At 60.8% G+C, this 26,117-nt stretch overlaps 3 protein-coding genes and 1 non-coding gene across 4 annotated transcripts; 2 read left to right on the plus strand and 2 right to left on the minus strand.

Annotated features, from left to right (window-relative positions):
* Nucleotides 1–490: 490 nt before the first annotated feature.
* BESB_066440 (uncharacterized protein) lies at nt 491–5,516 on the minus strand (the record flags this gene model as incomplete). Its single annotated transcript, XM_029365037.1, has 6 exons — nt 491–636; nt 1,181–1,257; nt 1,569–2,918; nt 3,356–3,441; nt 3,791–3,855; nt 4,304–5,516. 6 exons carry the CDS (start codon nt 5,514–5,516, stop codon nt 491–493), a joined length of 2,937 nt encoding a protein of 978 aa, XP_029218620.1.
* BESB_069780 lies at nt 754–825 on the plus strand. The gene has a single exon. It is a non-coding gene; the product is annotated as a tRNA-Gln (tRNA).
* Nucleotides 5,517–9,808: 4,292 nt separating the features above from the next.
* BESB_066450 (uncharacterized protein) lies at nt 9,809–13,969 on the plus strand (the record flags this gene model as incomplete). Its single annotated transcript, XM_029365038.1, has 1 exon — nt 9,809–13,969. The coding sequence occupies one exon, from the start codon at nt 9,809–9,811 to the stop codon at nt 13,967–13,969; it is 4,161 nt and encodes a 1,386-aa protein (XP_029218621.1).
* Nucleotides 13,970–15,180: 1,211 nt separating this feature from the next.
* Nucleotides 15,181–24,908, minus strand: BESB_066460 (uncharacterized protein; the record flags this gene model as incomplete). Its single annotated transcript, XM_029365039.1, has 9 exons — nt 15,181–16,125; nt 16,318–16,453; nt 16,741–16,979; nt 17,625–18,400; nt 18,730–19,124; nt 19,598–19,762; nt 20,104–21,243; nt 21,887–22,935; nt 23,511–24,908. 9 exons carry the CDS (start codon nt 24,906–24,908, stop codon nt 15,181–15,183), a joined length of 6,243 nt encoding a protein of 2,080 aa, XP_029218622.1.
* Between the last annotated feature and the right edge of the window lie 1,209 nt (nt 24,909–26,117).

Here is a 26,117-nt window from a genome sequence, read left to right on the forward strand (position 1 = left end):
CAGATTTCCTTTCTTCTGAAGGCTCGTGCGTTCATTTCCTCGCTGAGTCTCCCGAGGACGTTGGCTCTGTTGCCAAAACGCACTTTGTTCCACGATTAACGGTTGACGCTCGCGCACCGACCCCACGCCAGCGAGGCAGGCGCAGAACGCAAAAACAGTTCCTTCGACTGTTTCGAGCACGCCCACCATCGGATCCAATTAAGTAGTTCAAGCATGCACCTGTCTCCTTGGATCTACGACGGCGTTTGAATACATGCGCCTGACACACATATGCACGTATACATATATATATATATATATATATATATATATATATATATATATATAATTATACGAGAGATATGCATGCGTCCCGAAGTGGCTTCTAGCCCGCACAAGCAGAGCCGAGGCTGTCGAGGCTGTCGCGTCAGACCGATGTTCTATGCATAAATCTTTATAGCGCGATGCGCCTTAGCGCGGGAGCGGCGCATCGACTGCCCGCGAAATGCTGTTAGCCTTCTTCTTGCTTGGTGGCGGCGCCGAAAACGAGGTCGGCGACGTCGAGGAGAAGCAGGTGACAGGGGCAGTTGAGCAGAGAGCTGAGCGACGGAGACGTCCGCCCCAAGTCTCCGTGCACGAACTCCTTCACATACGTGCCTACAAAAAAAAGAAAAACAGCGGGAAAAAAATAAATATGCCGCGCAGCAAACGCACACAGCAGCCTGCAGGAAGGGATGGAGGGAGACGGGCCGCGCGTAAAAGACGGTGGCTTCTTAGAAAGTAGCCAAGTGGTAAGGCAACGGATTTTGGTTCCGAGATACACAGGTTCGAATCCTGTCTCTTTACAATAACTGACAAGGCGACATCTATGCGCATCTGAAACAAAATGAAGCGAATTCGAGGGCGAAAAGAAGATGCCGAAATTCACGAGCTCAACGAACGTGTTGACACAGCGGGCACGCTGCGGAGAAACACACTCCGACGGCGCGACCACGAGGCGCCTCATCCAGCCTGCAGAGGCCAAATGATACCGCCGCCCTCGGACAAGATCTGAGGTTTCAAGCACTTCCGGCGTCGAGTGCTAGCGCCAGGAGGAGGAAGAAGCGAGCCGTGGAATGCGCCGCAGCTTTTTTTGGACAAGAAGCTGACGCCCACCGAGACTCGTCTTCTGGACCTGACCCAGTTTCAACAGCGGTCTCACCTGCTTGCGTGTCGAGCCGACATATGAAAACCTGCGGGTGTATCCGGACAAAGTCGATGCCGTATATTCGCCGTTCCCTGAGAAGCCACACATCCGCAGAAAACGGGAATTCTTCGGGCCTCATACGCGCCATGTCTCGAGCAGGTATCGACGCCCGCCAACATGTGCCCACATGTACATATATATATATATATTTATATATACATATTTTTAAACGTATACATGAATGTCCGTACGCCGCTTCATGCACGCAGGCGCTTCCTTCTGACGCAGACGGTTCCAGATATATCCGTGAGTGTATGTGCTGCGCCCGTAGGCAGACCCATCTATGAATTTAGACATGCATGTAGACATGCAGCTTTACGCACTCCTGTGGCTGCGCGCTTACCTGACGGCGAGTGAGCGCCTGTGGAGGACTCTCAGTGGCGTCCGCTGATAGATTGTCATGCCCCCCTCGTCGTAGAGAAGGCCGGTACCTTCCTTCTCCGCTTCGAGGCCGTTCGCCGGCTCATTCGGCGCAGTCCTCGGCTTGCGAAGCTGCTGAACTTTCTTGCGGACGTCTTCAAGCGCCTCCACACTCACGGGGCGATCCGCGAAAACGAGGCACTCGTAACTCTTCACCTTCTCCTCGGCGCCGTGCTGCAGCGCGAGGCGGATAGCTTTCTCGACATTCACTGCCCCCAGCACCTCTTGGCTTCTTTCCGCAGTCGAAGAAAACAAACGGTCTTCAGGAGGCGGGACTGCCAACGCAGAAGAACAGCACGAGGAAAAAAACGATGACGAGGGAACGGAGCTGGAGAGGGAAGAAGACGCAGAAGAGGCGCAGGAAAAAGAGGAGGCGAAGGAGGAAGAAGAGGCGGAGGCAGAAGAAGAGGCAGAAGAGAGAGAGGAGGCAGAGGAGGAAGAGGAGGCAGAGGAGGAAGAGGAGGCAGAGGAGGAAGAGGAGGCAGAGGAGGAAGAGGAGGAAGAGGCAGAGTCAAGCTGCTTCGTCAGAACCGAAGAGGCGCGCGCTACGTCGCACCTATCTGGCAGGCTCGCACAACCAGCGCCGCTCGCCGTTTCTGCGAGCTCGTCGCCCCTCTGGAAGTTTACGAAACAGCTGGCAGGCTCACGCGTGACGACGCGGAGGCCGTATACCTCAACTGCGGGCTCGGCAACCTCCCCCGAGTCGCGCGCAGAACGGGAGGGCGCGCCGAGAGCGACAGAGGGGGCAGACGGAGAAGAAGAAGCCGGGTGGGAGGAAGAGCCCTGTGCGGCTGTCTGCTGCCGCTGAGGCCATGCTCTTCCTGTTGCGCCGCCGGCTTCGCGCAGCAGAGCTTCGAGAGAGCGAGAGGACGCCGCCGCGAGAAGCACTTCTTCTCCTTCCTCTCCGTCTCCGACTGCCTGCCTCGCAGGCGCCTCGTCGTCGCCCGCCGCCGCGCACTCTCCGTTTCCTTTTGAGCCGCGGGACTTCAGACCTCTGTCAGGGGGAAGGGGCCTGCGCAGCGGGCAGATCGGCAGAAGTAGACTCGCCTCCTTCGCCTCTTGCCGGTCTCCCATTTCCTCACCTGGCGGCGCAGCTCCGCTGTGCGCCGTGGGGGGATGCAGTACGTGCGGGCAGAGGCACTGCGAAGCCCCGAGACCAGCCTGTCGATGTGCGGCGAGAAATCGGCAAAAGAAATGCGGCGGCCGCCGGCAATCGAGCAGCTCCAGGGCAAACGGCCGCCCGCGACCGAGCATCCGCACGTCTGCGTCCTCGCTGAAGAGAGAAAACACGCAGCAGACAGCAAAGACCCGGCCGGTTGTCATTCCGCAGGTGGCGCGTGCAGCGACAGGAAGGCGAAGACGAAGCAGCACCGAAAAGGAAGCTCGAACACGCACACGGAGTTTGCAGGACGCTGAGAGAAGAAGCAGAATGGGAGACGCACGCTAAGAGAACTCGAACAGAAAAAATCCGCGCGTCCGCTTGCGCCAGCTAGAGTCCAGCCCAGCGTCTTGTCTCCAGAGGTCGCGCCTTCTTCTCTGCATGCTGACGCCTGCGTGCGTGCCTTTGTGGAACTGCGCGTCTACGAAATACCCCCCTCGACAGAAGGCTACATACGTGCCACAAGAAAGATACGAGCTTTTATATATTTATATGTGACGACAGAAAGCAGCTGATGGGACTCAAGTGACGACGATCCTGCGTGCGCGTACCGGCCTGCAGAGAGGAATCGGTATCCCGAGGCATCGAAGAGACTCTGCAGCGGAATGCCAATCGCCTCCTCCACGGACATTTCGAGCTTAAGGCACACCGCACATGACGGACGAGAGATAAGATCAGACAGTTTGCAGCTTCTGTGTGGAATTTCGCATGTGCTTGGCTATCGCCTTTCTGCGAGACTCCTTTCTTCCCGCTGCTCGCCCTCCTCCCAGCGTCTTCGTCCGCCTCTCTAGTTTTTTTTTCCGCGTCGATCTCTTCAGTGAGCGAGTAAGCTATGGCAAGCGCCTACTACTCCACAACTAGCTGGGACATCACTCGCGAAAGAACCCTTCAAAACCCTCAACTGCATGTGCGAACGGGCTGTGGAGTCCACTCGGAAACCTCCGCGTGCCTCTCACACCTCGCCTGTGCGACGACCAGGGGCTTACCTTCCGTCTGCTGTCAACGAGCCACAGCGACTGGCTGAGCTCGCGGCTTTGTTTCTTGTACCGCCCTGCAAACACAAGTGGAGAGAACAGGAAGGAACATTGAGACGGCCACGCATTCAGGACACGTGTCAGCCCAACACGCGCCCAAACTCCCCCTTGGAAGCAGTCTCCGTCGACCTCGAGACCCAGGAGAAGAGACCGGCGACTACAACGAGTTTAGGAAGCCCCGCGCCGGGGATCGACTCTCGACGGGGCCAGTCGCCCTCAGAGGGTGTCTAGTCGTCGTTCAAACAGTCTGTGTTTCTCTTTGACTGAGCCCTAAATCCTAAACAGACGCACATGCGCGGAAACCCCGGTGATAACTCGCGGCCGGTCGCACTGCTACCCCGCGCCGTGAGTCCAGCAAACAAAAGACGGAAGGTATCCACGAGTCCATGGGAGTCAGGACCAGTCACCGGAGCCACGCCAGAACGGGGGCGCGCCTCTAGAAAAAGAAGGAAAAACGCCTCTCACCTACGACGACGATTCTCTGCATGGACGTCAAAGCCTCGACTTGCCACGAGTTTCCGGCGGCGATCGCCTCGCTTGCTGGCCGTTTCATCCCTGTACGCTGCCCTACCGCGGCCTGCTCCGCCTTTGTCAAGGCGGCGCCTGACTGCTCGCCTTTGCGCGCGGGCGGCTCGGCTTTTTCTTCGCTTGCAGGCGTCACGAAGGAGGGTGCGAGGGCGCAGACAAGCCGGATGTCGAAGCCGTCGTCCCGGTCTCCAGACCACAGGCCGCCGGAAGAAAAAGAGGGGGACAGGAAGGCTCGCAGGCGAGGCTGAAGGAGCGCGTAGGCGCAGAGAGAGAGGAGAAGGTGTGCCTTCAGCCGGTCGGCTTCAGTCAGCGAAGAGAACGGCGCGGAGGACACAGAGGCAGACCCGACCGCAGGCGCCGCAGGTGGAGGCGGAGGCCAGGAAGACGACGCAAACGCGACTCTCGGTTTTTTCCGCTCAGCCGCGGGCGACAAGAAATGGAGACCGACCAGCAGACGCCACTGGGGTCGAGTCGCAAGGGCCGCGGCGCCACTGGAGGAGAGGAAACGCACGAGCACGACGAGGGTCTCAAGACGAACGCTGGATTCCCTCCGCTCCTCTTCTGGCTCGTCCTTGGGTGCGGCGGCGCCCGCATCCGACGTCTCTTCCCTTGCAGCGCAGAAAGTACCACACAAAGAGGAAGACGGGCACGAAGCGGCACCGTTCTCCTCGCCCTCCACCAAGCTCTCTGAGACTCGAAAGGCCTCGGGAGCCACGCTCAACAAGCGGCGAATCAGTCCCAGCAACTTCATGTCGGGACTGCTGCTCCTGCACGCGCCTGTCGAAGTTGCATCCTCGCCGCGAGCGCCCTTCCCCCTTTCTTCTGCCGCTTTCTCGCAGGCGTTCAAACGCTCGTCCTCCGCGGCCTCTGACTCGCCGGCTTCTGCGAGGCAGAGCGGGGGGCCGTAGAAGAGGTCAGGCAGAAGGGAGAGGAGCTTGTCTTGCGTGGAGAGCCAGCAGGGCTCGAGCGCGGCGTCGCCCTCTGCACAGAGGCGACATCGGCGCGAGATTTCATCTCCGCGCGCCGCAGCAGAGGACGACGACTCGCGGTCGCCCGCAAGGGGCGTGGGAGAGGGGACGGCAGTCATGCTGGGGCGCTGACGCGAAGCAGAGGCCTCGACGGCAAGAATCAGAGACGGAACGGAGGCCATATGGCCCCTCGCCGTGCGAGGCTGCGCGCAACTTCTATCCCGCTGTCCCCCTGCCTGCGACTTTTGTCGCTCCCTGGTCCTCAGCCGCTCTATTTGCTCTCTGCGGAATTCCTTCGCTCCACTCCGCTCCTTCCTCGCCTCTCGACACTGGAGTGGGCTTCACGGACGTCCTTACGAAGAAAGAAGGGAAAAAACGGAGGTTGAGGAGCTCAAGATCCGCGAAAAACAATATCGGGCTGGCGCCTTGGGCGACGGCGGCGAACGCGGCGAGGAATTTGACCTGTCAGAGCACACCAGGCTTTCAAACCCTCTCGCCATCCAGCCTCGACGGAGCCAATGCACTCCGGATTTTGCAGAAAATCCGAAAAAACTCGAGCGACAACCAGGGATGCCTTTCTCGTTTCCTCGTTTGAGCGCATGCACGAGCCTGCAGCCTTGTGCCGGGAGTGTTGCATGCGAAGAAAAGGATGAACATGCCTTACAACTGGGCGGACGAGTCCGCAGACCGATTCAAAAACGACAAATGCGGATTGTTGTTATCTTCGAGAGAGCACCGGCCTTTCATGGCCTGCGAGCTGTGCAAACAGGGCGCAAAAAGGCTGTGGCATGATGGCGCGGCTACTGCGTGCTGAGACACGCGCACAACGCCCGGTACAGTGCTGTGTGTATCGTGTGCATCCGCACAAGCGTCTTACACGCCGGTGTCATTCGCCGCCGGCATGTTCATCGAGCTCTGCCGCGAAAACAAGTCCGCAGTGATGGGTACGCGCCCTCAGCGCATTCGCAAATACAGAGGAGTCACACACGCAGACAAACTCGAGGGTTGAATGCGGAGTGCCCTGAAGAAACGACGGCGAAAGATTCAATACAACGCTGAATGCCCCGTCTGTTTGCAGCCGTGAACTCGCGCCCTTGACCTGCGCACACGTTCGAAGAGAAGCGCATTCATGCCAGTGCAGTTTCTACGCATCCACGTCTTCCGGGTAGAACGTTCCTCGTTAGCATCTGGGCCTTCAGCCGTCCACGAGTATAGCTTGCATTCGTATCCAGCTCATTCGGTGGAGTACCTCAGACAGGGGCTAGTTATGCTTGCCGGGCAGGCTTCGGTGAGGTGAAGGCATGATATTCGCTACGGGTTATATTTCTGCCCTGCATCCCTTTGGATGGATTCACGGAGTGTTGACAAAAATGGCTCAAAACTTAGATGCACGAGCTAATTTTGCTAGTTGAAGTGTCGCATTTTCTGCCGGTTCTACGATGGCCATAATAATCAGGAAAAGGTCTTTGTAGACGTCCCCAACGTCTCCCTCTCAGTGGCGCCGTTCCGTTTCTGCTGCTGCGTCTTTTCAAAATGTCAAGGCCGTTTAGACGTGCGAATAACTGCACGTACAGACACCTTCCGCCGTTGCACATGGACATACGACATGCGTAGACACAGGTTTCATCAGTCTACGAAAACCGCAACAGCGGGGGTCGTCATATTTTCTCTCGACGCGACGTGCGGCAGATTTATATATTCGGATGCATGCACAAGCAGACAGCCTCATCTGCAGTTGCCTCTCACGGATCTGTCCCCCTGCTTGGCTGTGCCGCCGTGTGGGCGATTCTGGCACGGAATCCGAAAGGCGATTTTTCACCCCGATCTGCTTCCTTGTTTGGCCTCGGCTTGTCTAAACGTTTTAGCAGATGCACATCAAATACACACACCCACACAATCTAGGGCAGAAATTCAGCTCATCTCGCATGTCATGCGATGGCAGCCGCATTCATCTCTGCACGCGTAACGAGACAGTGTCTGAAATATGAAATATCCACAACGGCGGAGGCCTCAATGCGGACCTAAGTTGTGCATCTTGCAACGTTAGATGAAGGGAACGCCCGGAACACATGCAATGTGGAGCCAATACTAAACATATACGCCCCACTCAGTAAAAGGGCTGGATTTTTTCCGCTGCAGAAGAGTACCCAGGTGTAGGTTTTAGAAGTAAGAGCCTCGTTGTGCTTCGGGCGTGGAGCGGCTCTGCGGAACGTGCCCGACAGGGTGAGACCGAACTAACATTGCTTTCGGCGGACAGGGGGGGGGGGAGGGGGGGTTCACTGCTTGAAAGTGGTGAAGCAGAAAGGAAGCATGCCTTGCAGCGAATCTGCCTCCTGTCATGCGCTACTCAGATCCCCGGATCATGTGCCGCGTCAGGTGATTACGACGTACTCTAGAGGCGCCCTGAGCAACATTCTTGACCTGGGGACTCAGGCGCGCGACTACCTACGTCCCGGTCACCAACGTCTTCAGAAACAGGATTGCTGTCAAGTTGCTTAAATCGCACACAAGATCGTTCCTCCGTCGATTCTGCAGTCACATGTGCACAGGGGCTGAATTGCGGCAGGCCACAGAGAAGAAGGTCTCACTGTACCTTTATCCTAATTTTGCAGTGGTGAAGCACGCTGATAGGTTGCCATAGGACAAGAGCAGAGCGTCTTTTTGCGCTTGCCGAATTCCTGTGGACGCAGGGCGATCCCCAGTACACTCTCACCTTCCTGCGAGAGCGCTGAAGGCCGGCAAATGATGCCCTGAGTTCAGGCCTGAACCCTGGCTGAGTTCTGCATTGGGATTGAGCTCGGCTTGAAGTTTTCACGCGTTGAAGAGACGCTGATGTCGAGCGGAGGCCGTCGACAACGAGCACAGAGGCGCGCCGCCGCCCACCGCTTGAGATCCACAGTGCGGCGCCGCACACGCCTTCCCAGCTGGATATTCCTCTTGACTTCGGCAGGCCTTCGCAAAGCTATGAGGCGACCTGACTGGAGATGGAAGGCCTCGCAGATTCCTCTACGCTAGATGCAAGGCGTCGCCTTCGCAAGCCTCAAAAACACAGCGGCAGCAGCAGCAGCTGAACCGAGGATCAGGGCGATCCCAACCCCGCCCTGAGCTCACGTAGACAGACTTTGCTCAACTGCTTCGGGCCTTGTGTGCGTCAGCCTTTCCCCTTAATACGGGAACACGCACGTATATATAACCCAGAGCATTGAGCGCCAAAACGACACGACAGATCTTCTTACTGCCGAAAGAATGAATGCGTCATCCTCCTAGAATGGAACGCCCCCCGCCAATGAGGAATGAGTCGCCGGTGAGGCGTCGCTCGCTTTTTCGTCTGCAGGCCGCGCCTCGCTGTCAGAGCGCTGTACCCCCCCAAGGAGTTTTTGCCCTATCTGGAGGTTTCAAGGCTTTAGCTTGCCTTTCCTGTCTCTCTCCCGTTTTCCCGTTCTTTTCTAGCGCATGTGGGTCTGCTTTTCACGGAAATCTGTGCCTCGTCGTCCGCGGCCGCGAACCACGCGCCCGCCCTCCACTTCTTCAGCGTCCTGCCGTCCACTGACCCCCTGTCCGCTGCGCCGCTTGTCTTCTCGCTTCTCTCCTTTCGCTGCCGCTTTTCGTGCTTCTCGCAGCTGCTCTTCCCTTTTCGAGTCTTTCAGAGTTCCTGGCCGTTCACTTTGCTGAAAACGCCCGCTTTTTCGCTTTTCTGCCGCCCGCCCCGCCCTCCTGTGCTCGCTTGCCTGTCTTCACTCGCGTCGTCTCTTCAATCGCCGCGGCGCGCGCAGCTTTCTGCTCATGAGTCAACGCATGTCGCACGCATTCCTGTGTTTCTCCGCTTATTTTCCGGTGCATTTTCCTCTGTCCTCTGAGAGGAAACCGCGCGGACGCTTCCTGCCCTCGTTGATGCACAGCACCCGCGCCCATGTCTCGCAGTCCTCCACAGGTACCAGACAAGCGGAGAAACTACGTGAGTCCAACTGCATTTATCCTCATAACTCCGAAATACTCAAGCTGTATCCTGCTTTCTTCCGTGCGTTGGACGAGGCACATCTCGGCGCTTCCTCCAGGCCGGCGCGGAGAGGACGCTCGAGGGCGTCATCGGCTCCTCTGCGGCAACACTTTTGTCTCTCTTTCGACTTTTCTTGAGGCGGCCTCAGCTCCACAGACGCCTGAGGTGCCGCCACAGCGGCACTGAACCTTATGAGCGTCTCGAGACCTTGAACACGCAACTGTGTTGACTGGACTGAACTGTGTTTTCATCCTGCGACTAGTGTTTGGTATACACGTCGTTGGATTTCCACGTATCAGGAGGTGGTGCGCTTCCTGGACAGCTGCCTGCTCGGCGGACGCGACCCTCCACCTCCTGGCGCATGCATACACATCCCTCTTTGCTGTGTATCTGTATTCGTGTGCGCTGACGCATGCCTATCGTGTCGGCCGCGGGATCACCTCGCAGCGTGAGGCGAAAGGCCTCTAGCAGCGCGCCATGGGTCTCCCTTCCCAACTCCTCGTCTCCGCGTCTACAAGGCACCTCACCATGAGTCTCCTCGCGTCGCCTGCCGCGGCTGGGAGCCCGCCCTCGCTTGCGCAGGACAGCCAATCCTGCGAACCATTTCTCTCTCCCCTCCGCTCGTCGGTCGGCGCCTCCGTGTCTCGCTGTGCTGCGAAGCTCGGCGCGCTACCCGCCGACGCGGACGACTGGCGGCACGCGGCGAGGCCCTCTGGGGAGCTTCAAGGCGCCGACGAGAACTCTTTGGCGGGTGCGAACTTGGTGTCGCCGCAGCCTTCTTCGCTGACGCGAGGCCGCAGAAAGAAGTCGTGGCTACTGAGCCAGCTGCCGAACAAGACCGATACGCCTTCCGCAGAATCTACGGCGAAGAAGTGCAAGCGAGAGGGCACCCGCGCAGAGCCGTCGCGGGTGCTCTCTCCGTCCCTCCCGAGGCAGCCCGCGCCGCTGCGGCGCCTCTCTGTGTCGTCGTCCGCGTCGGTTGCGTCGTTCGCCGCTCCTTCTGCGTCGTTCCCCTTGCCCGTGCTTCGCTCGCCCTCCGCGGCTTCTCAGTGCAGCGAGGATCGCGCGGCTCTCTGCACACCAGACCGGCAGCTGGTGAGGACGGCGGCCTCATCTATTCCGCCTGCGTCGCTCCCCGCCTCGCTGCCTTTCCCGCTCCACTGCGCCTTCTCGCAGCCGCTCGCCTCCATCGCCACGCCGTCGGCGAAGGGGGACGACGATGAGCCCCTCGCGTCGTTCTCGCAGGAAGACGAAGGCGGCCTGTGCCTCCGCTCGCGGTCGCGCGCTGCGCTCGCTCGCAGCATTTTTTCTTCTCGAAAGCGCACGCCCTTCTACGCCTCACCGTATCTCCTCCCCGCGCACTCGCTACCACGGAGATCGCAGGCTGACCCCAGCTCGACGCCCGGCGCAGCGAGGCTGAACGCGTGGGACTTCGGCTCGCAGGACCTGCAGAGCGGAGTCCCAGACCGAGCAGAGGCGACGGATGAGGAGGAGCCGCGGAGCGGAGAGATGCCGCTCTCGCTTCTTCAGGGTGCTGTGCTGTCCGCAGCGACCGCCCGGGAGGCCCTGGGCGATCGGCCTGCGGAGGAGGGAGCCGACGGGGCAGCCGGGGGGGGGGGGCACCTGCCCCCCTCGCCTTCGTCCTGCTCTTGTTCTCTCAGGAGCGCCCACAGAAGGCGGTCAGCGAGCTGCGGCGCGGCGCTGCCTCCCTCTCCGTCCTCCTGGTCATGCTCGTCTCGCTCCTCGCAGCCCTGTCTCCTGCTGCCGGCGCGCGGACGCAAGTCGGCTGCGGCTCTTTCCGCCGCGTCTTCTGCAGAGGCCACTCACCTTCCGCCCTCCTGCGCGTCTCCTCCGCCGTCCCTCCCGCGCCGCCTCGCAGCCGTGGAGCCTGTGGCTGCCCGCGGCGGTCTCTCGCGCCTGCCCGCGGACGGGGGCTGGGCTGAGGGGCCTGGAGGCCCGTGCGCGTCGCTCTGCCTTCCTCCGCAGGCCAGCGTATCGCTCCACTCCGCCTTCCTCGCTCCCTGCGAAGGCGAGGCGACCCGTTCCTCCGTGGTGAGGGATTCGAGACGTAGCGAGTCGAGGCTGAGCACGTGCGCGCTCTGTCCTTCACCGGTCCTGTCGTTCTCCCCCTCCCCGCAGATCGGCAGCAAGCGAGGTGACTCGCTGCAGGTCGGCGAGCCTCTCTCCAAGGGCGCCTCCTCCTCCTTCGTCGCTCGCTCTGTGCGGCGCGACGACTTCTCTCACGGCGCTCCTTCGCCCTCCTTCCGCTTCTCTTTCGCCGCGTTTTTCCAGCGCGCCGCGAGACCTGCGCCGCTGTCTGCGCAGGGCGGCCAGGCAGCGAGAGGCGAAGACAGCGAAGCAGAAGCACGAGAGAGGGGCGGCGCCGCGCTTCCGCGCCCGGCGTTCCTTCCCGCTGCGGATGTTAGAGAGAGTGCTGTAGAGGCCGAAGGCGCGGCGAGGGGCGAGGCGACCGCCGCACAGGACGGGCCTGAGAAGGGGCCGGGAGACCGGGAGGACGGCAATGGCCGAAAAAAGCGGAGGATGTCCATCGGCGACCTCTTCTATCTCGCGTCCTCCGCAGTTCGTCGTCTCTCGAAAGGCAGACTAGCGCAGCCGAGCGCGACGCTCGTGGCTACGGAGGGGGTGGCAGCGGAGGGAGCGGCGCTGCAAGAAGATCGCCGGGCGGCTGCGCAGCAGGCGGAAGGCGGCGAACGAGCTACGCAAGAGGCGGAGGGGAGTGGGGAAGACCGCGGAGAAGAGAGAGAGAAAGGTGGGAAGGCGGAAGAAGGCGCTTCACAGCAATGCGCAGAAGGCGCAGCGGAGTCCCCGCGCGAACGAGCGGAAGGAGATGAGAGCCAAGTCACAGGGGAGACCCCCGGCGAAGAAAAGCAGAACGAGGAGAAAAACAAGTCAGCGGAAGGAGAGGCGAGTCGACATTCTCCTCCTTCCGGGGTCGAGACCGACTCTCCTGTCTGCGTTCTGACTGGCGACCCAGGAGAGGGACTCGAAGATTGCGCAGCGGACGTGTGCCTTCCTGTTCCCGCTGCAAACGGGATGCCCTCGTCTTCTCCGCTGTCCTCCTCTCCTCCCCCTTCATCTCTCGACTCTGCTTCCTCTCCTCCTTCTTTCACCTCTGAACCTTCCGCGACGCCTTCGTCTCCTCTTTCTGGCGCAGCTGCGCCGCCGTCCATCGCTCCGTTGCCCTTCTCTGCGGCTTCGCCTCCCTCGGCGGTCGGGAGTCAGCCCCTGGCTACCTTGCCGCCTCCTCTGTGTCGCAGCAGGCGCCGGCGATCCAGCGGCGCGGCAGCGCTGCGCTTCTTCAACGCGCACGCGGGCGCCATGTCTTCCTTCCGCGCTTCGCTCTTGAACAGACAGCGAACTGAAGACAGCGGGACGTCTGTCGGTCTTCGAGAAGACGAGCGAAAGGCAAGCTGCAAGCGGCTGAAGACTGGCGCAGGAGAAAACGAAAACGGCGTGCGAGATAGGCCGCAGAACGGAGAGCTCGACACAGAGGAGACAGGCGAGCAGACAGACCCTGCGGAATGCGAAACGAATGTGCGACGAGAAGTCAATGGAGGAGAAAGAGAGGGAGGGAAGAAGACCGAAGAAGAGAGAAGAAGACTGGAGTTGAGGCGCTCCCAAGCAGGAGAGGAAGACGACGAGCTGCTGACCGCCGCTCTCTGCTTCTTCGGCCCCGCTCTCACTGAAGAGGAAACGAAGCAGATGCGACAGAAGGCGCGCGAGGAAGAAGAAAGAAAGCGACGCGAGGAAGAGGAGCGGAGGCGACAAGAAGAGCAGCGGCTGCGAGAAGAAGAGGAGAGGCGGCGGATCGAGGAGGAAGCGCGGAGGAAGCAGGAGGAACTTCACAGACAAGAAGAAGAGAGGCGAAGGCGCGAACAAGAACAGCGGAAGAAGGCCGAGGCGCAGAAAGAGCGGCTGCGAAAACAGAAAGCCGAAGAAGCCATAGCCCCTACCTGTGGCCGCGTGGTCCAGCCCGCCCCTCTCGCGCCCTCTGCGCCTTTCGCGTTCGGCGCCGCGAATTTGCCTCTTCCTTCCTCGCGTCCCACGGCTTCCTCCAAAGCTGCTGCCTCCCCGGCTCTTTGCTTCGGAGCCGCTCCACCTGCATCTCCCGCGGTGCCCGCACCCGGCGTCGCAGGAGCGTCCTCCGAGGCCTCTCAGCAGATCGCGGGGCGTCTCCCGCGCCTGCGCATTCGGCGCACGTTGCCGAATAATCCAGCCGAGGCTGGGTGCGAGGCTTCGCCTCCGCCTCCTGCTGGCTCGCTGCCTGCCTTTCCCCCCGCGGCGTCGCAGCATGCAGCGCCGCCTCTCTTTGGCGGCGCTCAGCCGCTGCAGGCCCCCGTCGCGGCCTCCCCCGGCGCGCCCTTCTCGCCTCCTCTTCTCGCCGCGCCGAGTGCGGCCTCCCCGCCCGCGTTGGCTCTGTCTCCTGCGCCGGCACCGTTCGCACCCCCAGCCCCCGTCGCCGCGCCTGTCTCCGCTGAGAACGGGCTGGAGGCGGCGGGCTTCGGCAGCGCGAACATCTTCTGCGCCGGCGGCCAGGCGCCAGGCGTCCCGAGTGCCTTCGCGTTCAAGCCTGGCGGAGGCTTCCGCGGCCGGCGAGGAGGAGGACGCAGAAGGTAGCCGCGACAAACAGCCCTAAACAGGCCTCCCCCCCGCCACCCCCCCACCCTCCGGAGTCGACGCGCGCCCACATTCGAGTGCATGCGCTGTGTGTATTCACGGGGCCCGAATGTGTTGACTTTTGGGTTTCAGTCGAGGCAGGCTGGCGAGATGGTCGCCTTCCCCGAAGAGCAAGGCAAGCCTTTTCGCGCATCCGAAAGGCCGGGCTGTGGAGCTTGCCTGAAGAGTATGCAGAGAGCGCTTCACTTCGCGCAAGGCTTTCGAGAGAGAATGCGCCGCTTCCTCTCGACTCATACGCATGTCCCTGTGTGTAATTACATCGAGCAGGGGCCGGCTATTTGAACGGATATTTAAAAATGTGTGTGTGCGCGCCTGGAGAGCGCATGCATAAAGTCTTTTCAGTCCTGTTATGCGTGCAGAGAAGGGCGCGGGATTTTTGCTTTTTCGTGGGATTGACAGCTGCATGCCAAACTTCTCGAACATTGTCACTTCAGGCATATCCTTCTGCGTTCCGATTTGTCGCGCCACACACACACCCCGTGCTCCCCAACGCACAAGCGCGAGAAATCAAGCACCCTGCCTGCGATATTCAGATATACCTATATCTATATATATCTATAGATAAAGATATACATGTATCTAGATCTAGGTCCTTCTGTATACATATATTAAGAGTGCCGTTAAGTAGATGTAGTAGACATGGACACATATAGCGCCCAGCACGCTGCGCGTCCCTACATGGAGGAGGCGAATAACGAAAAAGAAGAGAGATGGAAGACCTTTCGGCGAGGCACGCGTAGATCGCACTCGCGGCGACTGCCGCTTCGTCTTTCACCGCTAGCTGGAGTGAAAGGCTTCGAAAGGAGGCTTCGGGGTCAGATGGCGCACACACCCTCAGCGTTCAAAAATTTTGCTCCTGGCGGACAGCCACTCACGCTTGAAAAAAACCTTACCCACTGGCCTCGAATCTGCGCGCCGCTCGAGCTGTATCTTTTTCTTGACTCTACACTCTGAAGTGTTTTTCGCTAACGGACTTCGTGAACGGCAACACCACGAGACTTTGCATGTGCTGGAGCCACGCACCGCCGTCGCGACCTCAAAGAACCCTCAAAGCCAGCTTCTTGTTTCCTTTAGCCCCCCCCTCTCTGCTTCTATCTCTTTGTCTGCCTGTTTATCTCGCTCTCTGTCTCGCTCGGCGGAGCTCTCTTGATTCACGCGGTTTTTGACGCCGAGTTCGCGCGAGAGGCCTCCGCGGCGGGCATCCAGAAAGGCAGGCGAACAGTCCACTGCGCCTCGCCCGGAACGAGCTTGACGTGGAGCGGCGAGAGCACGCGAAGCGTCTTGACTTCGTCTTCCCACGCCTCCGGAGGCGCGCCGCCACACAAGAGACGCGCAGATTCGACAGGCAAAGACGAAGAAGAAGCGGGAGGCGAAGGGAGCGCGGGCGTCAGGCGCTGCGCAGGGAGTGACGAGGGAATCCGTCGGACGCGGATCGCGCTCACGCTCTCCGCGCCGTCGTTCTTCCTCTCCCTCCCCGAAGCTTCCTTCTCAGCTTCTTCTCGGAGCCCGTCGTCGACGAGCTCCAGTCCCAGCGTGGCGAGACTCATGCTCCGCGTCGCCTGCAGCAGAGGAATGTAAATCACCAATGCCGCCTTCGCCTTCTCGTTTCCCTCCTTCTCTGTCTCTGTGCGCAGCGACTTCCCCGTTTCGCGTTCTTTTTTGCTGGCCTGGGTCGCGCCTCTGCCGCGCCCGACCTCCTCTCCCTCCTTCGTCACTGTCTCCTTTTTGCCTCCCCCCAGGGCCTCGGAGTCGAGGCTGAGGCCTTCCTGCTCGCCCTCTCCGCCGCCGTCTGCTCTCCCGCGGCTCCCGGCGCTCTCAGCGCCAGACTCGTCTGCGGCTTCATCCACGGACGGGGAAGACTGCGAAGAAGAAGGCGAAAAAGTAGGAAGTGAAGAGGAAGAAGACGCGAAGGAAGAAGGTGCTGATGGCGAAAACGCTGAGGGAGAGGGGACGACGATCTTCAGAATGGACGCCTCGGAGTAGCAAATGCCTTCAGGGTGATGGTCGCGGAGGAAGGCGTTGAAGTACCAGGACCGAAACGCAGTCTGTGCATCGTCTGCCTTCCTGCTGTTGTCGTTGCACTGTCGGCATGCCGCCTGCGCGGAAACAACGACACATCGCGAGGGTTCAGGGCTTAGCGTTAGGGGCTTGGGGACATCCACGCCCTAGGATGTCCAAATGCATATCTATACATATATACATAAGCTCATGCACGCATACACATAGAGTCGTCAATTTATATGCATGTATATGAACGTGGATAGGCTCGGAGGGGAGCGCGTTCTCACCTCGAGGACGTCGACCGGTAGAGTCATCGCTTCGCCCCTTAGGCGCTTGGAGAGCAAGCGATGAATGTGCAGATCGGCGTACCGCCGAATGGGAGACGTGAAGTGCATGTAGCTCGACAGGCAAAGCGCCCAGTGTCTGAAGAGGAAAGAACTCGCAAAATGCGAAGAGCACGCATCCCTACTGGCTACATCCGTATTTCACAGACACATGCATGCATCTAGAGGAGCATGGATATGTATATATATACGTCTATATATGTACACGTACATACATACCACATACATGCTCATATATATATATATATATATATATATATATATATGTATACCTATATGTATATATAAGTATATCTACAGATAGACACGCCTACATTCATGCACGTATTCTTGCATGCGTATGTGTCTGAAGTGTCTTTTCCTTACGCGTACGAACGCGGCTCAGACGCGGCTCGACTGCGAAGCGAGGCGCGCGAAAACCCGGCAACTGCGCGCCCTCTGCTTCCGTCTGTCGCGTCCTCTGCGTCTCGCCGTCGTTCCTCCTCGCGCCTTCTCGGGTTTTCGCGGACTGCTCCGGATGCCGTCTGCTTGCCGGCGCCGAGCGTCGCTGGGGAGATGTACTGAGCTTGCAGAAAGAACTCTTGGAGAACCGAAAAACAGAGGGCCTGCTCACAGATGGAACACAGAAAGAAAAAGGCAACGCGTCTCGAATGGACAGGGAAACACACTGCGCAGTCCCGCGAGGCCAAGGCGAAGAGACCAGATTTTCTTCACGTGGAGAGGAGCAGATTCAACGCGGCTTTACGCGCACTGGAACACCAGACTGAGCGTGAGCTGTAGAGAGAGGCGGGACCTAAGGCAACACGACGCTTGTGAGAGCGCGAATGCGCGGATTTCGAGTTTGAGAAAATATATACACATTCGTTCAAGAACGACCTCCTCACCGATCCACGCAGCATCGAAAAGTACCAAGTTTTTGGTCTAAAATAGGATACACGCGTTAGACCTGGAAGAGTGGTAACTGGTGTCAGCGTGACGCTGTATTTTACACGAGTCTGGTACACCGTATTGATTTCGAGAGGCAGCAGCTACGCGCCAGACGAAGCCGAGGCAATCACCGCACGCAACCCAAGCCGTCAAAAGAAAACCCGAGAGCTGCGGCGATATAAGCAGTTGGCAGCGCCTACGAGACAGCCTTAGGCGACCGCGAGTGACAGTAGCTAAAACAGAGTCGCACACAGAAGCACAGAAGCAGCTTGGGAGGAATTCTGAAGAGAGCATGGAGAGCAGCCAAGAGACGCGCGACTCACGTTGTAGACCGGCGGATTGAGGCGCGTTTTCAAAAAATCGAGGAGGTGGCTCAGTTTGACGCCGCGCACATCGTCCTCAAAGTCTTCGCCTTTCAGCGCCGCTTCGGCCGTGAAGGCGCTCTTCTCCGCGGCATTCGCAGCTTTCCCGATCTCACGCAAATGCATCTGGAAGCCTGCCCACGTCTGCGGGTCGAGTTTCTCTTTCAGATACTTGACAGCTGCTTCGTTGCTGCTCGCGTGGGCACGAAGCAAGCCGCCAAAGGCGAGAGGCCTCGGCTCTGTCTCGCGCTCGGATTCGGCCTCGGCGCACTCGCCTCTCTCCCAGGGCGTCTCGCATGCGCCCACCTCGTCGCCCTCGCCCTCCGCCTCCTTCTCCGCCTTCCGCCCTCCTCCGCGTTCGCTGTCTGCTTCGCGCCCGTTGGACTCGGCGCCGACGGTGTGTGTGGAGTGGGAGTGGTTGGGCTCGCAGCTGTTTTTCACGCAGCCGGCGCGGGGCTCCAGGCCCCCGCAGGCCGGTGCAGCCTCGCGTTCGGCGCCCAGAATCTCGTTCGCCACGCAGTGGTTCGCTACAATCATGCTCTCCTCGACGAGGAGGTGCGAGAGCGGATTGACTTCCTTCACAGCGAGCGCGCGCGGCTTCAGCGTCTCGCGATCCGGGGCGAAGCAGAGCGACAGCCGGCCCGCGCTCGAGAGGTGGATGGCGCCCTGCCGCTGCCGCAGCCGCTGGCGGCGCGACGTGAGGAAGTACGCCGTCACCAGGTCGACCGAGACGGCCGCTGAAGGGATAAAGGCACAGCGCCGCGACAGGCGACCGAAGTGAGACGCGCGAGACGCACACACGCCGCGAGGAAGCGCACGCCGCACACCCGCGAGTCGGCTGCCGAGACGCGGAAACGCAACACGAAACGCAGCGAAGGCGGCCCGACACAATTCACTCTAAACCCCAACGTGAACAGAGCAACCCCTGTCTTTGCGGTGGATGTGGAAGGGACTCGAGACGGAACCGAGCTTCACGAATGCGCGGCAGGCGTCCGGGCGCCTGCGTGTGGCGCAGCACAGTCGGCATTCTGCGAGGAAAGGACGCAGCTATCTGTCTGGCGCGTACGCGGAATTCCGTAGCGTGCACCGATCTCGCCGACGAGCTCATGGACGCGTTCCTTGCTCTCAACCCACATGCGCATGCGCTCTCCTCGCGTCGCCGCATCGGCGAGTTTCGCCTTTCCGTCGCCCGCCACGCCGGCGGCTGGCGCCGCCAGAGGCCCTCCGCCAGTCCAGAAAAGCCTGTTTTCATCCGCGTGACCGCCACTAGCCTCGACCGCGAGCGGCGCGGCTTCGCCCTGGAAGGCGCGCGGATGGTCGCGCACCAGAAAGTCCCACAGGAGGCCGCCGCATGCCGCTGAGGCGCGAGAGGACGCGAACGGAGACGCTGCGAGCACCGGCCGCAGCGCGCCCGGGACGGCGAGAAGGAATCCATCTACCTGGCTGTAGTCGAGGCGCGCGCTGCGATCCGCACACAGGTCACAACATATATATATATATATATATATATATCAAGGTACACATGTATATAGTGGTACATATAAATATGTATATGCATATAGCTATGTATCTAGGTACTAAGGTCAAGAGAAGGAGGCAGAACACGACGCTCGCAGAGCTCACTGACTCTTGTGGGTATTCCGCCGAGGCGGCCAGCTCGCCGCAGTGCGTCTGCCTTCCGCTCTCTCCCGCGGCGTCACAAGCACGTTGACAGCTACATGACCGTAACTGAAGGAATGGACGCTCTACATGCCTACGTAACGTTTTGCCAAGAAGGACGCTAGATTAGCCTGACCCACTGATCAGACGAGCGTCTGAAAATAAGTTTTCTCTCGCTGTTGCGATGTGCGAGGACAGAAATCCATATAGTACATCTACTCAGCGGCCTGCTAGCAGCGTCGTGTCCCTCTGGCGGGTTCGGTATGTTGGCTTACGCAGTTCGAATGAGTGTCTTCGCGAGCCGCGGCGACCGCACCTCAGGTGCGAGTAGCTCGCCGCGTTCGTTAAGCGTCATGAAGACGGAGAAGGCGAGGCGGTCGACGCCCGAGTGGAGACTGCAGACACCCTCGCTCAGCGCCGCAGGAAGCATCGGGAACACCCTGAAGAGAAGGGAACGTCACGCACGAGAGAAGCTATTTGAGGTGGAATAAGACTTTTCTGGCGAGTAAGGTGTGTTGAATTTCTTCAAATTGCAGAAGCCAGAACCGAAACGCAAGGGCGGCCGAGGCGCGGGCCTTCTCACGCAGGCCTGCAGACGGCGACGAGAACGACTGAGAGTCAGTCCCACGTTGCGCACAACCCCATCGGAGATCGCAGACACTTGCGCGCGGACACCGCACAGAGCGAACGTCGCGAAGGTCTGCGCACAACGGCAGACGCCGCCAGACGCAGACAACAAATCGCAAAAAAGCGATGCGCATCGCTCAAACGTATGGCTTACTTTGCATCGAGGTAGACGGTTGTGGCCCTGAGGGCGGCCTCCGCGTCGAGGAGCGAGCCCTCTGGAACGAAGTGCGAGACGTCTGCGACATGCACGCCGAGTTCAAAGAGCGGCGCGGCTTCCTCCGGCGTGGCCGCCTCCCCGCCGGTCGCCCCTCCAGGAGCAATGCGGACGAGGCTGACCGCGTCATCCAAGTCCTTCGCGGTCGGCGGGTCGATGGTGAACGCGCGCAGCGCGGCAGTTTGATACGGCGCAGCCGCCGGCGACCCCGGAAAGGCGACGCGCGCCAGCGACGAATCGACGGAGGCGTCATCTGCCTTGCAGAGCGTGAGGCGTCGCGAGAGCCTGACTGCTTCCAGCGAATGACCCCCGTCCTCCGCCAGCGGCTGCGCCCGCGGGGGCCGGCAGTCGATTCGAAGCGGGTCCGCCTCCGCCTCCGCCAGCCACGCGGGCCGCCCTGAGACCGGACAGGTGCGGCGGAGCTCGCGGTTCAGAGTCTCCTCGATCTCCGCAGGGAAGCCCCAGGCGTGCGGCAAGCCCTCCATGTGCAGCGCCGCCAGCGCCTCGGCGAGAACGTCGTCCGCCCCGCGGCTCCCCAAGCAGCGCGCCTCAGACGAGCGCGGAGCGAGCGCCGAAGCGGCTGCAGAGACAGGAGAGGCTGCAGAGACAGGAGCGGCCGCAGAGGCGGCAGAAGAAGGCGGCGCCGGCGCTGGTGCGGCAGCTGCAAGAGCCGCGCGCGACGTCGGCAGCCCGACCGGGTCGACACGCGCGAACGGCGAGCCGCAGGAGGCCGTCCACGGCCCGCGGCGCAGCACGACCAGCGCGGCCGTCGCTGGCGACGCGCCAGACACCGCATCCGCCGACTCGTCGGGAAGTCCCCACGCGCGCTGAATGGCCTCTAGCAGCGGCGAAGGACGCAGGGACGTCGCGAGCGCCTCCTCAAGCGCGGAACCACACGCCTCCGACGGAGACGCCGGAGACAAAGAGGAGTGAGAAGGGTGAGAAGGGTGAGAAGGGTGAGAAGGCGCGGAGGGCGACGAGGCCGACAACCGCTCTGCGGCAGGGCTGTCTGCGAAAGGCGTGGGCGGTGGCTCGAATAAAAGAGCAATAGGAACCAGAAAGGGCGGAAGACGGGAGTCGCTGAAGGACGAAACGCACGCGCAACAAACAAAGTACAGAGGAACGTGGGCACTTCCACGCATTACGGAGACACACTTCTCACCGTCGCCATTCCGCTCTCTTCCCCCCCAGCGGTCTATCCCCCTCAATGCATCTCTGCGCGCGGAAACGGAGCTCAGGTCCTGCTGAACTGCTGCATGGTGTTTCCTTTCTCGTCCATAACTGACGCGCACTGAAGCGACTCAACGCCTAACGCAAGCTTGAAGGACACAAGGGGCACATAATTACACTGCACCTGCAAGATGCTTTCTACGGCGCTTTGCGAGTGGGGTGTCTCCGCCTGCTTAGGCGACGCACTCATATCGTCTGTCTGCCCGGCGCATTCGCGTGAACGCCTACTGTGGGACGACAACACGATGAGACTGTTGAAAGCGCGAGGAAAGAATAAAACGAGCAAAAACCAGGGACGAGGCCCGGAGTGGAAACTCCACAAGCCGACATAAAGACTATCAAGGCGCCTCCGGTGTGTGCAAGGCGCCTATGCGACAAACGAGACTCGAACCAAAACAGGGATGCGAGAGATACGCCTTTATTGTTGCATCTGAAGAGAGTGGGGAATGCGTGAACTCTGGGCAGCGCCTGAATACGCCGAGTGGAAACTTACCGGGGCTGCGCTTTCAGAAATTGGCTCTCTTCGGCTTCATTCGGCGCGAGTGGATTTGCGTCTCTCTTCTTCGCGCTAGCGGACTTGGTCTTCCGCCCCTTGGTGCCGACGTCTTCGGGCTCATGTGCGTCTTCTTTCTCTCTGTGTCCTTTCTTGTGCGCCGCGCCTGTTTGCCCTCCTTCCCCTGCTGCCTCTTTGGGGGCCTGTGCGGCGCGCGCGCCAATTTCTGCATCCGCGCCCGTTTTGCCTTCCTCCGGCCGCGCCTGCGCGCGGCTCCGCGCGGCGCCTTCGCTGTTGTGTGTCCCCGCGGTCGCCTGGCTAGCCGGCTCTGCGTGCGCGTCGGCTTTTCGTGGCGCATTGACCTCGCGAAGCCGTTTCAGGAACGCGTCAATCTTCGCTTGCTGCGGCGGAATCACGCAGACGACCTCGGTCGTCTCTTTGCCCTGCGACAGAATGCGAACGACGCGCCCCGTAGGGAGGAGCTCCGCAGCCGGAGGCTTGAGAGCCTCGCAGGCCTCTGTCCCCGGCCTTTCAGATTGTGTGGAAGCCCCTGTCTTGCGCGATCCCTGCGCGCCCTCCGGCGCGCCTTCTGCCGTGCCTTCCGCCGCGCCGCGCGCGCACCTCTCTGCCTCAGACGTAGCCGCAGATGAAGAAGGAGAGGCAGACGAAGAAGCAGACGACGGAGAGAGAGAAGGAGGAGCGGCAGCGGACGAAGGCGAGCCCGACGGAGGAAAAAGCATTTTTCGGGTAGTCAAAACGCGCTCAGTGTAGAAGCGCGGAAGAAAGGTGACGGCGACGATGTCGCCGTGGAGGGCTCGATTTCGCGCGACAAAGCCGCCCAAGTCGAACTGCAGAAGATGCCCCTGAGGCCGGTGCGGCGAAGCGGGCGCAGCACCCCCCAACGCAGACTGAGGCGTGCCAGAAGAAGAAGAGGAAGAGGAGGAGGCGGAAGACACGAGGACAGCGGAGGTGGCGGTGGCGCGGACGCGCTTGTACGGAACGACCGCGAGGAGATCAGGAGGGCAGGAGGCGGGGTCAACTAGAAGAACCTGAGAAGCCACGCACACAGAGAGAAGCCACAGTATCGGCACAGCGCGCAGACGCCCACAAGCACTGAGATCTGTCAATGAAACCGGGTAAAGGAGGCTCAACGACATGCGGCACCTGCTCGGACAAGGACTGCGTAAGAGAAACAGACGCGACAGAGGCTTGGATGGAAGGAGACACAACGCAGACGAGAGAGAAAATTGCCGACACGAAACAGACGATAACGAGACGACTGGATTCCCCACGAGTGTCTCTCGCTGGTCGCGCTGTTGTAATATCGCCAGAATCGACCTCGGGAAACGATGCCTATCACGAGGCCCTGTGTATCGCATAGTCGAGAAACGGAGAGGGCGATCTGAGACCAAACACGCTCTGCTTTCAGTGAGGTTCGCTGCAGCGACCCCCACACGGGTTCGCTGAACCCAACAATACTCAAAATACGCGGCGCTTCGAACCTCATCCGAAACGCGACACGAGCCACCAAGGCTGCTAAGTGCGATGCCACTTCTTCCCGTCTTTCTTTCGCCCCTAAGTCATTTTCCTTTCTTCCGTTCCTTCTGTGTGTATGTAGTCTCACCGATCTGTCTGTTTGAAAGGCAGCCACCTGCAGAAGGCCCTTAACGAGGAGGCCTCTCTTCAGGCCTTCTTCCGCGGCCTCTGGCGACCAGTGCTTCTCGAAGATCGGCGTCTCTCTCTCACTCGACGCTCCGCCGCCAGTGCCATCTCGCTCAGCTTTCTTGGCGCCCTTCTTCGGCCCCCCGAGGGGCTTCTTCTTGCCCCTGCCGATCTCCTCCGTCTGCACCGTTTCTCTTTCGCCGGCCTCGCTGGGAGACGCGCGCGTCTGCCGCGGCTCCAGAAACCTCTCCGCAACGCGGTCGACGCCGCTGTCTCCGCCGCGTGAGGCTGAAGCGGAAGCAGGAACGCCGGCAGGCGTGCTCTCAGGCCAAGCGAAAAAGTGAGAGTCAGCAGCAGACGCCGGGGGTCGACGTCCCTCTGCGCGGGCGAGGAGACGCGGGTCGCCTCGGGGCCAGGCGCGGGCCTCGGCGGGGCTCGGAGGCCCCAGAGGCGGCGCGTAGCCTCCGGCGGAGGAGCCGGCCACGCCCGCCGCCGGACATGGAGCAAAGGCCGGCGCAGAGAGAGGGCTAAACATCGGGGGCAACGCAGGATGCGGTGAGAAGGAGGTCCTCACGCGAGGCGATGCGACTGCCGGTGGGGCCCGGCTCCGGCAGGGAGCGCGCGGGGGGCGCGGAGGCGGCTGGGAGGGGCCCAAAGGGCCTGGCCACGTCCGAAGAGACTGCGGAGCCTGCGGGGCTGGGCGCGTTAGGCCCCCTGGGGTGCGTGGAGCCCGAGCCGGAGACTGCGGCGGCGCGTGCGGGCTGAGCGGAGGAGACTGTGGGGCGGAGGGCCACCCTGGGGGCGGCTGGGCCCGACGCCAGCCCTGCGCAGCTGCGTGGGCTGGGCACAGGCCCCACGGCAACCCCGGAGGCCCACGCGGAGACAGCGGAGACACCGGGGAGCCGGCGGCCGACGCGTCTGGCGGCGCAGCAGCCGGGCGGGGCGGCGCCCGCCGGGAGGAGACAGGCGGAGACGAGGGTCGTGAGGTAGTCGATGGCGAGCGCGCTGGAGCTCCAAATGCAGAGTCGCCGACTCGCCTCACCTCATGCCTGTGCCCGTCTCTGTGTGAGCGGCCCGCCGACGCGAAAGGGCCTTCGGCATCCGAGGCGAGAGGAGACCCCTGTGAGGCGCAGGGTGCGTGTGCACGCTGCGGAGGAGACTGCGAGGCAGCAGTGACCGCTAGCGGAGGTGAGGAGGCCCGCGAGAATCGGAAGACGCTGCGGGAGTGAGCCGCATCAGCTTGCGTCTGCGCGAGGCTTGGCAGAGGCGAAAAGACAGAAGGCGCGTGCGCGGCCTCATCGTCAGGAACATCGGATGGCGCGCAGGCCTCGTGCGAATCACAACGGGTTTGACGCGGCATGGGACTGTCAGAAAGATCCGATTCCGGCGGATTCGAACCCGGGAGAGACTCACCCACGCTTGCTGAACAGGAGAGAGGAGAAGACGAAGAATGGGACGGCGGAACTGAGGAAGGCGACGGCGACGCAGAGGTAGCCGAGGACGCTTCAGTTTCAGAGGAGTCTTGGTCTTTGGGAAAGCAGCGCGACTCACAGGGAAGAGAGGCGAGGCGTCGAGACGATGAACATAGCGAAGAATGCAAAGCAGAAGAAAAGAAAGGCCAGCTGAGGCGAGGAGGAACGAAGAGAGACAGAGGCAACGAAGGGCACGCGCAGGAGAAGGATCTCCGGCGATCGGCGCTGAAGGAAGCCAATGCGACAGTGGAGACTGACAAAAGATCGGCGTGCCTGTCTACTGACGGGCGGCAGTTTCTGGCGTCTCCTTCAGGCACATCGGGTCGCCGCAGAGCCCCAGAGTTCCGCCGCCTCCCGCTCTGCAAGGAAGGCCGCGAGGCGCGCGGAGCAGATGACGCAATCAAAGAACAGGGGCGAGGTATGGCAGCGGGAACAGACGAAGCACAAGAAAGACCTCGTGTCCACAAAGCGAACAGACAGCCGGGATTCGATTCAGCGCCCTTCGTGCGCGAGCGGCCTCTCTGACTCTTCCATCGGTCCCCGGGGACCCCAGCATGCTCTATTTCGTCTACTCTCTTAGAATCGCTAGAACGACGCGGACGAGCCGTTAACAGCCTCCGCGGAGACGCAAGGGATACCGGCGAGAACGAAGAAGAAGCCTGAAGATGACGGAGACGCGCAGAAGATAGGCGCAAGAGAAAAAAGGAAGGAGGCCTGTGGTGTGTGCAGGCAACTGGAGCGGCCCTAGACCGCAAACTCGCATTCATTGACTTCATGATGGAGACTGACGAATAAACCGGAAAAAGGCCCACAAAGAATGTCAAAGCGCGAGCAGGCGTAGTCTACCTACAGGTGACGCCCTGACGGCCATAACCGGCAACAGGCGCCCGCATCTTGAGCGCCTTTTCAAAGAAACAACCGTGCAAGAGACACGAACGCCGTCGGCACCGCGTGGCCATGAGATTGAGAGACAGAAAGCCGAGGAATAAGGCTGCGCAATGTATTACGAACAGACGATAACGCGGAGTTAGGGAAAGATGACGAGGAGGAAAGATGGATCTTCCGTTTTTCACCTATGTTCCCAAAGCGAAGGCCTT

The sequence above is a fragment of the Besnoitia besnoiti genome, chromosome VI, assembly GCF_002563875.1.
Source record: "Besnoitia besnoiti strain Bb-Ger1 chromosome VI, whole genome shotgun sequence".
NCBI classification, from domain to species: domain Eukaryota; phylum Apicomplexa; class Conoidasida; order Eucoccidiorida; family Sarcocystidae; genus Besnoitia; species Besnoitia besnoiti.